Raw genomic sequence first — 14,078 nt, 5'->3', positions numbered from 1 at the left:
AAAAAAAAAAAAAGAAAGTAAAAGGGGGTTGTAGGGATGGGAAATTCAGGAAAGAGGAAAAGCAGACTTAATTTGATTAAAACATATTTTATAAATTAATTAAGTGCTTAAAATAAACTGTCTGGGCATTAAAAAAATAGGTGGTAGTTAATATAGAAACTTACAACTGGTCAGAGTGCAGAATACTAGTTTCTGTGGCGTGCATTTCCATAAATGGGGTGTCTATATAACATATCTTCTACCTAAGATATAAGAAGATGGACTATGATGGAAGAAGGGGTGATTTTTAAGTACCAGAGTATACGGAGGACTGTGGTGATCTCTGGACATGGCACTGTTACACTCATGATGACAGCTGTGTTTGTTGGCACAAGACATATGCAAGAACAGGAAAGTCAGCATTGCAGCATGGACAGAGGGTTCAAGAGCCACCACCCTGAGCTGGGGAGTTATTGACAGTCGATGGATGCTAAGGAGGAAGATACACTTTTCTTAAGGGTATGGCTCCTGGTAGGTCACCATCCTACACATTTGTATTAAGACAGAAAAAATTGGATTTTGTTGTTGTTTTAAAATGATGTGAAGTTGGGAAGTGAGGGGAAGGGGAATCTGAGAGAAGTTAGGAGGAGCCAGAAGAAACTGTAATCAAAATACACTTTATAGATGCATAAAATGTTCATCCATCTACTATCTGTCTGTCTGTCTGTCTATCTATCTATCTATCTATTTATCAAATATCCCAAAAGTATGTGAAGCAGGTGTTGCAGAAACTGAACACATACTATGATCTCCCAGGGAAAAAAAATCAAGGAAACAAACTAAACCTACATTGATTTCCCTTGTATTCCTTGTTTTGTATATCAAAGAATAGTGTGGAAAACTACAAAAATATCACTGGGTTAAAGAGACCAAACAAACAAAACAATAACAACAGCAACAACAAAAACAAGTTTGTAGAGGAGAAAGCAGTTATCAATTGTGTGACAGAGTAAAGAAGAGAGAGCAAATATACAGCTAGAAGAGCCAAAGTTCTGGAAAGGAGAAATCTCAAGTCCTTAGCGGGAAAAAAATAGGGTCATATGAAAAAAGAAAAAAAAATGAATCCACATAAATTTGGTCAAGGACTACAAGAGATCCACAGGTTAAACTCTTTTGAAGAATTTCTAAAACCAAAGACTTCACGGTCCCTAGTTAGTGTTCCTATCAGTGTCCCCTTATTTGTAAAGGGTAGTTAGTGGAGATATTAAAATTAGCTATAGACTTCAAGTTGATCCAACTCTATAATACAAAATCACAAAGCAGGCCTTCCTTTTAAAGAACAAACTGAACCAAAGCAGTGGAGCTTCATCGTATAGCAAGCCCAATATACTTGGGAATAATTTAAAATTGGCCAAACCTTAAAAACAGGCAGGCAGAACTGCATGTGTAGGTGAGTGGATCACCATGTACTCAGCATGCACCGCCTCCTTCTCTCTCTCTCTCACACATATACCCTCCCTCAGAAATCTAAAAATAAAACAAGGTACCTACCCAGGAGTATTTAAACTGATTTGTTTCCCTCCACTCTTACGTTGCTGTCATAACTTCAAAATGTGACTATTATTGGAAATAGGACACTTAACATGATTAAGTCAAAATCAAACAGGAAGTATGGGCTCAAATACAATGAACAGGATAACTAGAGGGAATCTGAATGCTAGTATTGTGTACAAATAGAAAAACAAAGCTCAAATAAAATAAACAGGATAACTAGAGGGAATTTGAATGCTAGTATTGTGTGCAAATAGAAAAACAAAATCATATGAAGGGGCAGAAGGAGGGCAGCCATCTTCAAAATGGGGGGACAGTGTGTTTCCTTAAAAGAGAAAGGGAAGATTTGTTTAAAGGGCATAGTTACATTTCTATGATTTAATATAATTTCTAAGTGGCTATTGAACTAGATAGGTTAATAATATAATAACAGGCATTGACAGAGAAAAGAGAAATAAACTGGAAGACACAACATTAGAATCTATCCAAATCAAATTCTACAAAGACTGAGAAAAGATATTGTCTGCAGTCTTGTGGATAACAACAACTATTTTAACATGTGTGCAACTGCTATCCCAATGGGAGTGAGGACAGAATTTGACAAAGCTGAGGAGTGTTCTACAATGCAACTCCCAAATTTGATGTAAAACCCTCCCAAAGCATAAATCCAAGAATCTCCTGAACTTCAAGAAAATGCTGAAAAGGTACAACAAAGAGAAAACTTGAGAGGTACTTAGAAAGGGATAAAATCCATATATTATGCATGATAAAGAGAAGATGAAGTGTGAAGTTGGTAACAGGAATTTGCCTCAAAATAAACATATCAGGAAGTAGTACCGTGACAGACATCTGAAAGTACCAACAAAGCAAAATGTCAACTATTGTGTAATAAGCTGTATCTATACAGGAATGTCTTTGAAAATGAAAACAGAACCAAAAATATCCTAACAAAACCTAAATTTCCTGACAGAAAACCACTATTACCAGGAATGTTATATGAACTTCTTCACAAAGAAGCAAAATGTTACTGGATGGCATTCTAGTTAGCTGTGATTGTCAACTTGACACAGCAGTGTTGGGTGAGAAAATAAGCCACAGTATAGGAATCGTCTAAATTAGATTTAGCAGTGTGCATGATAAATTCTGATGGATGAGGCCACATAAACATATGGATAAATGTAAAGTTTGTTTTTGTATAATTTCTAATCTCTTCAATACCTTATTGAGTGTTGAATCAAACAAACAAAAAAATACTAGGAATAAGGTTTAAGACCAGGTAAGGTAAGTGACAGCAACAGAAAAATAAATGAAGAGGGGATGCAAGTACTTAGAGGGATAAAAGAGGATTAAAGTAGAATATGTAAGAGGCTCCTAGGACTCAATGGGAGTGACCTTAGCCAAAGTGCCCAAGACTGAGGATGAGTTGGGAACCTGAAAAAACAAATACCTCCAGAAGATAGACAAGGCCCTTAGTGGAGGGATGGGGTCACAAATTTAAAATTTTAAATTTTTGATCCAGAATTGTTCCTCTCTAAAAGAAATGCAGGGACAAAATTGTAGCAGAGACTGAAGGACAGGCTGTCCAGTGATTGTCACAACTTGGGATCATCCCATGGGCAAGCACCAGTCTCTGAAACAATTACTGATGCTGTGTTGTGCTTGGAGAAAGATCCTAACATGACTGTCCTCTGAGAGGCTCTACCAGCAGCTGACTGAGATAGATGCTACAACCAACCATTGGACTGAGGTTGAGGACCCATACATATAGAAGAGTTAGGGGAAGGATTGAAGGATTGAAGGTTCTGAAGGGGATTACATCCCCATAGGAATACCAACAGTGTTAACTAACCTGACCCCTGGGATCTCCCAGAGACTAAGCTACCAACCAAAGACCACGCATGGGCTGGTGCTAGGTCCCTGGCAAATATGTAACAGAGGACTTATCTTGTCTGGCCTCAGTGGGAGAGCATGCACTTAATCCTGTAAATACTTGATGTCCTAGGGAAGTGAGCTATCCAGGTGGCAGTTAGCACACTCTTAGAGGTGAAGGGGATAGGGTGAAGAATTCTTGGAAGAGGAACCATGAGAGGGGAACATTTGGGACATAAATAAATAAAATAATTAATAAAAAACATGACAAACTGTAGTGTTTTCTAGAACAAAATTCCTCCAATTTTGACTCTATTACAATCCCCATACAACCTTTACAGAATTCAGCTTTACAAATTGAAGAACTTCAATACTGGGGACTTGGGAATGGACTCAAGAGCTTGGATGTTTAGTTACCCACTTATGCTCAAAGAAAAAGGTTGGAAACCAACTGTTTTAAGCTCTTATTTCAGAAAAGAATAATACACAAAGACATGACAAATACATCAATACTGGAGAAAAATAATCAATCCAAAGAAATACAGTAGTTGACAAAATGATGAACACATGAATGTGGTAGGATTAACTGATATGCTTAAACCCAATCATATCTATACTAAATTCAAGATAAACATAAAGTTTTAATGAACTTGAGATAAATATATATATATCATTTCAAGGACCCTTAGACCCAAAGCTATAGTTGATTTCAACATATTGAGAAATTAACCAGGAAGGCTATAAGTATACTAAAATCTTTAACATTACCAGTAAGTAATTAAAACTATTGCCATCTGGTATTTATGATTCAGCTAGTCAATAATAGTCAAATAAAAATCATTTCAAATGTATACACCAGATAAACCATACCCTGGGCAAGGAAACTGAACTCAGTAAGTTTTAAGACGTGGATATTATTTTTCAACAGAGTCTTTGTTTTTTTTTTTATTGTGGATATAGTGCATTCTGGTAGGAAAGGCATAACTGTAGGAACATGAGGTGGTCAATACCATCATGGCCACAGTCAAGGATCAGGGAGCAATGGATGTGGCTATTCATCTCTGTTCTCCTTTTTGTTAATTCTGAGACAGCAGCCAAATGGAACGGTGGTACTTTCACAGTGGCTTTTTCCACATTAGGTAAACATCTCTATAAAATCTCTCACACAAAGGTCCAGAGATTTATTTCTATAATGATTCTAAATCCTGTCAAATTGACAATCCAGATTGATAATCAAAGTGGAAGCTAAAGTTTTTTTTTTCACTCCAATATCAAGTGAATTCACAGACAGAATCTGTCTTTCCTACTTGCTTTACCCATCTTAAACATGCTCCTATATGAACTAACTTTCTCATGTTTGCCGCTATCTTATAAAGGTTCTAAAATCTTCAGCTAGGGAATAGAGTTGAAGAGCATGAGGAAGGAAATATGGAAGGGCAGGTAAAATTAAGGAGCAGTTGAGTGGTAGTGTGGAAACAATATAGTAGAAGCTTTCTAAGATACATACATACATAAAGGTCATCTATATAAGATCACAAAGTCATACGGGAGACAGAACCACACTTGGACTTTTCTTGTCACCAAATGAAGCTTCCAGTAGCAGGATGGAGCTATATTTAATAGAGTTGTTGTTCAAAGGGATCCCATGGGAAAGCCCAATCAATCCAGGCTGTTGGCAGGACTAAAGGTTGATCTTCACAAACTGATGGTAAGACCCAATTGCTCAACCTATACAACCTATTAAACACAATGAAGTCGATCTGGTGCCTCCCTAGCACCTTCACTACTAAGGGCTAGTTTTTTCTTCGTATCAGAGGTATGTTGCATGTTGCCAAAAGAGAAATATAAACACCACACCAGCTACAAACTTATGTACAGTGGTGATCTCCTTGCAAGTCAAGTTAGAGCAATTGTGCTACAAAGCCTGTGGCAGTAACCAAGCAATGCCTGATTTGACTTAAAGTCTACTCCGTGAGATGAAACCCATAGCTGATACTCTCTGGGAACCTGTGTGATAGTCCAGGGACATAGGGTAAAACCAAATACTACTAATCTGCTAAAGAGATGTGTCAATATAATGGATTCCAATGACATTCTGTTATATTCACAGATCACAGGCTTGCTCAGTATCATCAGAGAAGCTTCTTCCTACAGCATATTAGAACAAATACAGAGACCAAAGTCAAAGAATATTCAGAGAGTGACAGACTCTGGAACTCAGTCCTAAATGGGATGTTTCCATAGAATCCCTCCCACCATGGTTCAGGAAACCCTGAGAAAGAGGATGCAGACAGAGTGTAAAAACCAGTAAGGATGGTGGACATCAAGGAAAGCAAGCCTTTTAAACACAGCACAACTGATGTATATATGAGCTCTTGGAGTCTGTGGCCTCATATGCAGGATTTGTATGGGTCTGTACCAGTTGGTGTCATAGAGTTGAAAGAAGTGGACACATGTTCCCATCCCTAAATAGAAGCCATCTCCAATTAATAAAAAAGGGGGGCAGGATCAGGTATGGGGAGAAACAGGAGAGAAGTACAAGTGGTCAGAAAATTGAACAGAAGTATGTAGCAGTGGGGGATGGAGAACTGGGGGTAGCCACCAGAAAGTCCCAGATGCTAGGGAAGCAAGAGGTTCCCAGGACCAACAGGGATGACATTAGCTGAAATACCCAACAAGGGGTAGATAGAACCTGTAGAGTAATGGCCTCCAGTTAAGGGATGGAGCCACAATTCTCAAAAAATTTACTCAGAATTGTTCTTATCTAAAGGAAATGCAGGGATAAAATATGCAGCAGATACTGAAGAACAGGCCATCCAGAGCCTGCCCCACCTTGGGATCTATCTCATCTGCAGACACCAAACCCAGACACTATTGCTGATGCTAAAATGTCCTGGCTGATAGGAGCCTGGTATAGCTGTCCCCTGAGAGGCTCTGCCAGTACCTAAGACAGATGCAGATACTCACAGCCAGCCAACCATCAGACTGAGCATGGGGACCCCAATGGGAGATATAGTGGAAGAACTGAAGGTGCTGAAGAGTATTGCAACCCCATAAGAAGAACAACAATATCAACTAAACTGACCCCCCCCCCCAAGCTCCCAGGGACTAAACCACCATCAAAAGAGTATACATGGAGGGACCCATGGCTCCAGCTACATATTTAGCAAAGGACTGCCTTATTTGGCATCAAGGGAGAGGAGGGCGTTGGTCCTGTGGAGGCTCCATACCCAGCATAAGGGGATAATAGAGCAGTGAAGTAGGAATGGGTAGGTGGGTGGGGGAGCACCCTCATAGAGGCAAAGGAAAAGGGGCATGGTATGGGTAATTTGCGGAGGGGAAAATGGCAAGGGAGCAACATTTGAAATGTAAATTGATAAAATAATCAGTAAAAAAAAATAGATCTTTATGTTCACACAGTTTTCCAATTTCTTGTAGGCATTTTATAATTGCTGCTCTTCACTATGATAAGTTGAGTGATGACAAATGGCCTGGTGTGTCTCCATCATAATGTAAATGCCCTTTCTTCCACTGTTACTTCTTCAGATCTTTGACACATTCAATATGCCTATAGTCTTGATAGAACCATCATTCTTAGAAGGAAAAAAAATACATTTTGGAAATATTCCTGGCTTAGAAAGCTAATGTTAAAAAAAAACAGTTAAAATTTTTCAATATAATAATAAAGTACAAAAATTAATTTATAAATGTGACTATTGCTAGACACATTGGTGACTTTCTCTTATTTAACCAAATTGATGCTGAAAATCTTTTATGCTGATTGTCTGGTATATATCATGAAGATAAATATCCATGTTAATCCTGGTGGTGGTAGTATATGCCTTTAATCCCAGCATTTGGAAGGCAGATGGATCTCAGTGTTTGAGGGCAGCTTGGTCTACAGAAAGAGTTCCAGGACAGCCGGGGCTACACCGAGAAATCCTGTCTTGACTCCCAGCCCTTCACCCCCTAATAAATACATAGATAAATAAATAAGGAAAAATATAGGTATTAAAGCAAGTACACAGTTTTAAAAGTGGGTAGGTAAGTCTGAATCACAAACACTTAACTATGTCTAAATCATTTTTTAACTATTCCATCTTCCAGGCCTTTTATTAGAGTGGTAACTATTTTACTTCATCTTTTGATTGAAACTTAGTGTTCAAATAACTCTGTGATAAACATATTTACAGTTCATCTTTAAACATTTCACAAGGTGACCCAGGAATATTTTAATTTGATCTTCAGCCATATGTTAACTTTGTGAGGTACATTACTTACCCTCTGTTACATTTTGCTATTTCATCAAATAAAAGCTTCCATCGAGGACGCCCAATAAAAAGTCTCGAATTCAGGGTATGATATTTTTCTCCAATTATCTTCTGTCAAAAAGGAAGTATACATCTTATAAAATGCAACTTTGGATATACAACACATTCCTCTCACCTGAGTTCATATGAGCTATGACCTTCTTCCAATTGCTTCTTCCAAATTTATAAAGAGCAAATCAGAATTCAAAGAAATACAACTGCAAAGTCTCACTTTCATTTTCTTTTCCATTAAAAATCAGTACTAGAAAATATCACCCTGAGTGAGGTAACTCAGACCAAGAGGACATGCATGGTATGTACTCACTAATAAGTGATAATTAGCCCAAAATTAAAAAAAAAGTACAGAATACCCAAGATACAGTCTCCACAGAACTCAAAAAGGTCAACAAGCTGAAGTGCCTAAGTGAGGAGACCTCAGCCCCACTGAGAACAGTGGGAACATGGGAACAGTGGAGTGGGGGCAGGGAGGAAGAGGAAACCGATCTGGTATTGGGTGAGGGAAAAGGACTGAAGCCCTGAGGGCCAACAGAAAGAATAGAAACAGGCAACCTCAGGAAATAGGAGATTGGGTGGACCCTCAAGAACGCACCAGAGACCAGGGAGGTAAAAGAGTCTCAAGAATCAAAGGGAGGGACCTTAGATGGAATGCCCTACAGTAGGGAGAGAGAACTTATAGAGTCCACCTCCAGCAGGAAGACAGTCAAGTGAAGGATGGGGTTGCCATTCCACAGTCATGTCTCTGACCCATAATTATTCTCCTCTGAAAGAATTACAGAGATGGAAATGGAGAGGAGCCGGAGGAAAAGAAGGTCCAGTGATAGGCTCAAAGTGGGAACCAGCTCAAGGAGAGGTCCCAAGGCCTGACACTATTACTGAGGCCATGGAGTGCTCACAAAAAGGGACCTAACATGACTGCCTTCTGAAAGACCAACAAGCAGCTAAAAGAGTCAGATGTAGATATTTGCACCCCACCAATGGACAGAAGCAGCCGACGACCCTTGTTGAATTAGGGAAGGCTGAAAGAAGCTGAGGATAAGAGTGATCCTGTAGGAGTACCAGCAATCTCAATTAATCTGCACCCCTGAGATCTCTCAAACACTGGACCACCAAACAGACAGCATACACCAGCTGATATGAGGCCCCCAAAACACATAGAGTAAAGGATTTCTGGGTCTGTGTTCATTCAGAGATGATGCATGTATAATACTTCTTTCTGATATAATTGTAACTATATAACCCCCACCCCACCTGACCTCCAAACTCAAGAGATTGGAGGCCCCAGGGAGTTTGGAGGTCAGTTGGGGTGGGGTGGGGCATCCGTGTTGAGATGAGGGGGGTTAGGGGAAAGGAGGTGTGAGATGTGGAGCAGTCAGAGGACGGATGGGAGGGCGGGCAATGGAATATGGAGTGTAAAAAATAAATTAATTAAAAAGGATAATATTCTGGTTATATGGTATGTTGTACCATTTTGCATATTTTGAAAAGGATGAATAAATAAAATAGAATAAAATAAAATTCATTATTCTCTTGAATGTCATTTTCACAAATTGCTGACTTACCTTGATTTTAATTATTTGCTTCATATTTAAATAAATTCAATGTAAGATGAAGAACACACTCCAGTTTATCAAAAACTATTAAGTGGGATTAAAATTAAATGTCATTGACATATGTTTCTACCTAAGTACATTTGTCATATTAGGCTCATTATGAGTAAATTAACACAAATTTTCATCACAAATTGGGGGGAATAACTCTAGACATGACTTCCCAAGACACAGGATATCTAAGTCTATTCCCTATCAGACAGTAACTGGTAATGGCTTATCCATGCAAAGAATAAACACTGGTTCTTAGACAATGAGCAATCAGAGAGAAATAAGAAAGAAAGTGCCTGATGTTCAGTTAGGCAGACTCAGTACCAGGTATAATTTATCTGTTTTTATTTTATTATTAGATTATTATGTAAATATATTTATCAATATTATCTATACCCTAGTTACAATTATATCAGAAAGAAGTATTATATTTTCTGGCTTCATGGCTGTGGTAAAATGAAGTAAAAACAATACAATATTAACTTAGAACCTTCACAAATCAATTAGGATAGTTTTTAGGTAACTGATAAGCATTCATATTTTATCTGAAAAACAATAAAAAGAGATAAAGAAAAAGAGTATAAAAAATCTAGGGGCTTATTCAGTGAAACTCTTGCCTTGTAAGTTTGAGGACTTGAGCACAATCCCTGGAAGCCACACAAAAATGGTGAATATGGTAGTGTGAACTTGTAGTGACAGTAATAAAGTGAGATGGTGGGTCTTTGGGGCTCACTGGCTAGGCATTCTGGCGTAATTGGTGGGTATTTGGATAAAGACTTTATCTCCAAGGAGGCAAGGAACTTAAGGATAACATTCAAGATTTTACTCTAAGCTCTGTAGGAAGTGCACACATGCACTGTGTGCACATAGACGCACACAGTTTTTTTTTAAATATGGAAATCATTTGTCCAAAGATTCATCACATTATGCAACTACTTAATATTTCTAAATGTTAGTTTGGCTGACATTATAATATAGAGTGTAATAGCATGCACTGCTCAAATTAGTTTAGATCACACCAAATGATGTATGGGAAATTTTCAGCATAGTCTCTCTTATAGTAAACAAAGCACGATGGCTCTTACTGTTTCTATGTTAGATTCCTCTGGGATGGAATATGTTTAACTGTGTATGACTTTATCTTTTCTCATCACAGAAAACTTTTCCTCTATGGAAAAAAAGATCACAAGGTTGTTCATTTATTACTTGATGTCTCCCTAGTGACAAGGAACTTGAAACAAACCCAGAGAAGAAAGATGGAATCAAAAGGTTTGTTTCAGCATACTGTGAGGAGAACTGAAAGAAACAAGAGAGTTGACTTCAAGGACAAGCTATGAGTTTCCTGGATGGATCCCAATTGAGGCTTTCCTCTAGACACTTCTGCAAAAACCCCATGCAAAGGTTTTCTTCCAGCAAGGCTCTTACAGTAAATCATCTATTATCAAGACGCTCATTTAATTAACAATAACATCCAGCCACATACCTGTATCCCATCTGTTTGACTGAGGTACAGCTGGATGTTCACAAAGTCAGGTCTGTTTTCTTGCCAAAACTGAGAGAACATAAAAATGAAAAGCCTCATTTAAATTCTTTCTAAATATTCAGAGTTTGTACCTAGCATATGGGATTCTATAGTGCAGTAGATAATTTGGCTTATCACAGTAAATATTTATAGTAAAATAAAGTAGGCAGAGAGATGATAGGTGATTAATAAATAGACATACAGATGATAGAGAAGTTCTCTCAACATAATTTGCTCTGGTGAAATTTAGTGATGATGGTTTTGAAGATATAACACAATCATTTACAACTAAAGATACATATAAAATCATGCTAAGCAATGTATTATTCCTTTCAGGTTCTTATAAACAACCTCTATTTTATTTGCTAAGATGCTTAAATTTTAACCCATGGCTTCACTCATCAATAAACATAATTTTCCTTTAAAAAAGAGACAATAGGACACCTAGGAGGGACTGTGGATCCACAGCCCTCTCCGCCTCTTCCCTCAAGCAGAAAGCTTGCCTCCAGGGAGTGCTCCAACCTAGGGAGTCAGGTGAGATTGTCATTTTCTCTTCCTTAACTTTTTAAGGTGGGTCCAGCCAGGAGGCACAGGCCTCAAAAGTGGCAGGGCAGCCAGCTATGAATCCTTTCTACTTCCCTCTACACCTAGGAGGGACAGCAGACCCACAATCCTCTCTGCACTCCTCCCAAAAGCAGAGAGCCTGTCTCCAGCCTTTGTTCTGGTTTGTTCTGATCCCAGGACTCAGGAGGGAGGACTGATCCGCAGCTCTCTGCAAAACAGTCTTACCAGAGGAGAGGTGATTTCCCAGAAGTGCTGACACAGGCTTACAGACCTATAGAAGGAACAAGCTCCAGCCAGAGACAGCAAGAATATCTAACACCAGAGATCAACAGATGGCAAAAGGCAAACACAAGAATCTTACCAACAGAAACTGAGACTACTTGGCTTCATCAGAACCTAGTACTCCCACTACAGCAAGTCCTGGATATCCAAAAACACCAGAAAAGCAAGATTTGGATCTAAATTCATATCTCACAATGGTGACAGAGGAATTTAAGAAGGGCATGAATAACTCCCTTAAAGAAATACAAGAAAACACAGATAAACAGGTTCAAATCCTTAAAGAAGAAACACAAAAATCCCTAAAAGAATTACAGGAAAGCACAACCACACAGGTGAAGGAATTGAACAAAACCATACAGGACCTAAAAATGGAAGTAGAAACAGTTAAGAAATCACCAAGAGAGACATCTCTGGAGATAGAAATCCTAGGAAAGAAGTCGGGAACCATAGATGCAAGTATCACCAACAAAATATAAGAGGTAGAAGAGAGAATCTCGGTGCAGAAGATACCATAGAAAACATTGGCACAACAGTCAAAGAAAACACAAAATGCAAAAAGTTCATAACCCAAAACATCCAGGAAATCCAGGACACAATGAAAAGACCAAACCTAATGATAATAGGTAGAGAAGAGAGTGAAGACATCCAACTTAAAGGGCCAGTAAATATTTTCAACAGAATTATAGAAAGAAACTTCCCTAACCTAAAGAAAGTGGTACTAATGAACATAAAAGAAGCCTATAGAACTCCAAATAGACTGGACCAGAAAAGAAATTCCTCCTGCAACATAACAGTCAAAACACCAAATGCACAAAACAAAGGAAGACTATTAAAAGCAGTGACAGAAAAAGGTCAAGTAACATATAAAGGCAGACTTATCAGAATTACACCAGACTTCTCGCCAGTGAATATGAAAGCTAGAAGATCCTGGGTTGATATCACAAAGACCCTAAGAGAACACAAATGCCAGCCCAGGCTACTATACCTAGCAAAACTCTCAATTACCATAGACTGAGAAAAAGTATTCCATGACAAAACCAAACTTACACAATATATTTTCACAAATCCAGCCCTTCAAAGGGTAATAAATAGAAAACTTCAACACAAGGAGGAAAAGTACATCCTAGAAAAAGGTAAAAGCAATCTTCCAACAAAACTAAAAGAAGATAGCCACATGAACAGAATTGCAACTCTAACAACAAAAATAACAGGAAGCAACAATTACCTTTCCATAACATCTATTAATATCAATGGACTCAGTTCCCCAATAAAAAGACATAGACTATCAGACTATGTCTTGGTATGTAAACAGGACCCAACATTTTGTTGCATACAAGAAACCTACCTCAGTGACAAAGACAGACACTACCTCAGAATAAAAGGATGGAAAACAATTTCCAAGCAAATGGTCCCAAGAAAAAATCTGGAGTAGCCATTCTAATATCAAATAAAATCGACTTTCACCCTAAAATGATCAAAAAAGATAAGGAGGGACACTTCATATTCATCAAAGATATGATCTATCAAAATGAACTCTCAGCCTGGCGGTGGTGCCGCACACCTTTAATCCCAGCACTTGGGAGGCAGAGGCAGGTGGATTTCTGAGTTCAAGGCTAGCCTGGTGTACAGAGTGAGTTTCAGGACAGCCAGAGCTACACAGAGAAACCCTGTCTCAAAAAACAACAAAACAAAACAAAACAAAACAAACAAACAAACAAACAAAAATGAACTCTCAATTCTGAACCTCTATGCTCTAAATGCAAGGACATCTACATTCATAAAAGAAACTTTACTAAAGCTCAAAGCACACATTGCACCACACACAATAATAGTGGGAGATTTCAACACCCCACTCTCTGCAATGGACAAATCATGGAAACAGAAACTAAACAAAGATTCAGTGAGATTAACAAAAGTTATGAAATGGATGGATTTAACAGATATCTATAGAATTTTTAATCCTAAAACAAAAGGATATACCTTCTTCTCAGCACCTCATGGTATCTTCTCCAAAATTGACCATATAATTGGTCACAGACCAGGCCTCAACAGATACAAGAATGTTGAAATAATTCCTTGCATCCTATCAGATCACCATAGACTAAGGCTGCTTCTCAATAAAAAAATAAACAATAGAATGCTCCCACACATGTGGAAGCTTAACAACACTCTACTCAATGATAACTTGGTCAAGGAAGAAATAAAGAAATTAAAGACTTTCTAGAGTTTAATAAAAATGAAGCCACAATAACCAAAACTTATGGGAAACAGTGAAAGCAATTCTAAGAGGAAAACTCATAGCTTAAGTGCCTTCAAAAAGAAATTGGAGAGAGCATATACCAGCAATTCAACAGCATATCTGAAAGTCCTAGACAAAAAGAA

The 14,078-nt window shown here is 38.2% G+C and overlaps 1 protein-coding gene across 9 annotated transcripts in view; it reads right to left on the bottom strand.

Moving 5' to 3' along the window:
- Nox4 (NADPH oxidase 4) overlaps positions 1-14,078 on the bottom strand; it is a 178,832-nt gene that overhangs the window by 4,092 nt on the left and 160,662 nt on the right. For 7 of the 9 annotated variants that reach the window (XM_031387254.1, XM_031387255.1, XM_031387253.1 and 4 more), the window contains 2 exons: positions 10,812-10,880; positions 7,681-7,781 (listed from right to left, as the gene is read on the bottom strand). In XM_031387254.1, the coding sequence (XP_031243114.1) occupies positions 7,681-7,781; positions 10,812-10,880 (170 nt within the window). The remainder of the gene's footprint in view (positions 1-7,680; positions 7,782-10,811; positions 10,881-14,078) is intronic. The other 2 variants (XM_031387258.1, XM_031387257.1) reach the window with 2 other exon arrangements.

The sequence above is a fragment of the Mastomys coucha genome, unplaced genomic scaffold (genome assembly GCF_008632895.1).
Source record: "Mastomys coucha isolate ucsf_1 unplaced genomic scaffold, UCSF_Mcou_1 pScaffold21, whole genome shotgun sequence".
NCBI lineage: Eukaryota > Metazoa > Chordata > Mammalia > Rodentia > Muridae > Mastomys > Mastomys coucha.
The sequence above is the reverse complement of the archived record's forward strand: the minus strand, read 5'-3'. Positions and strand labels throughout refer to the sequence as shown.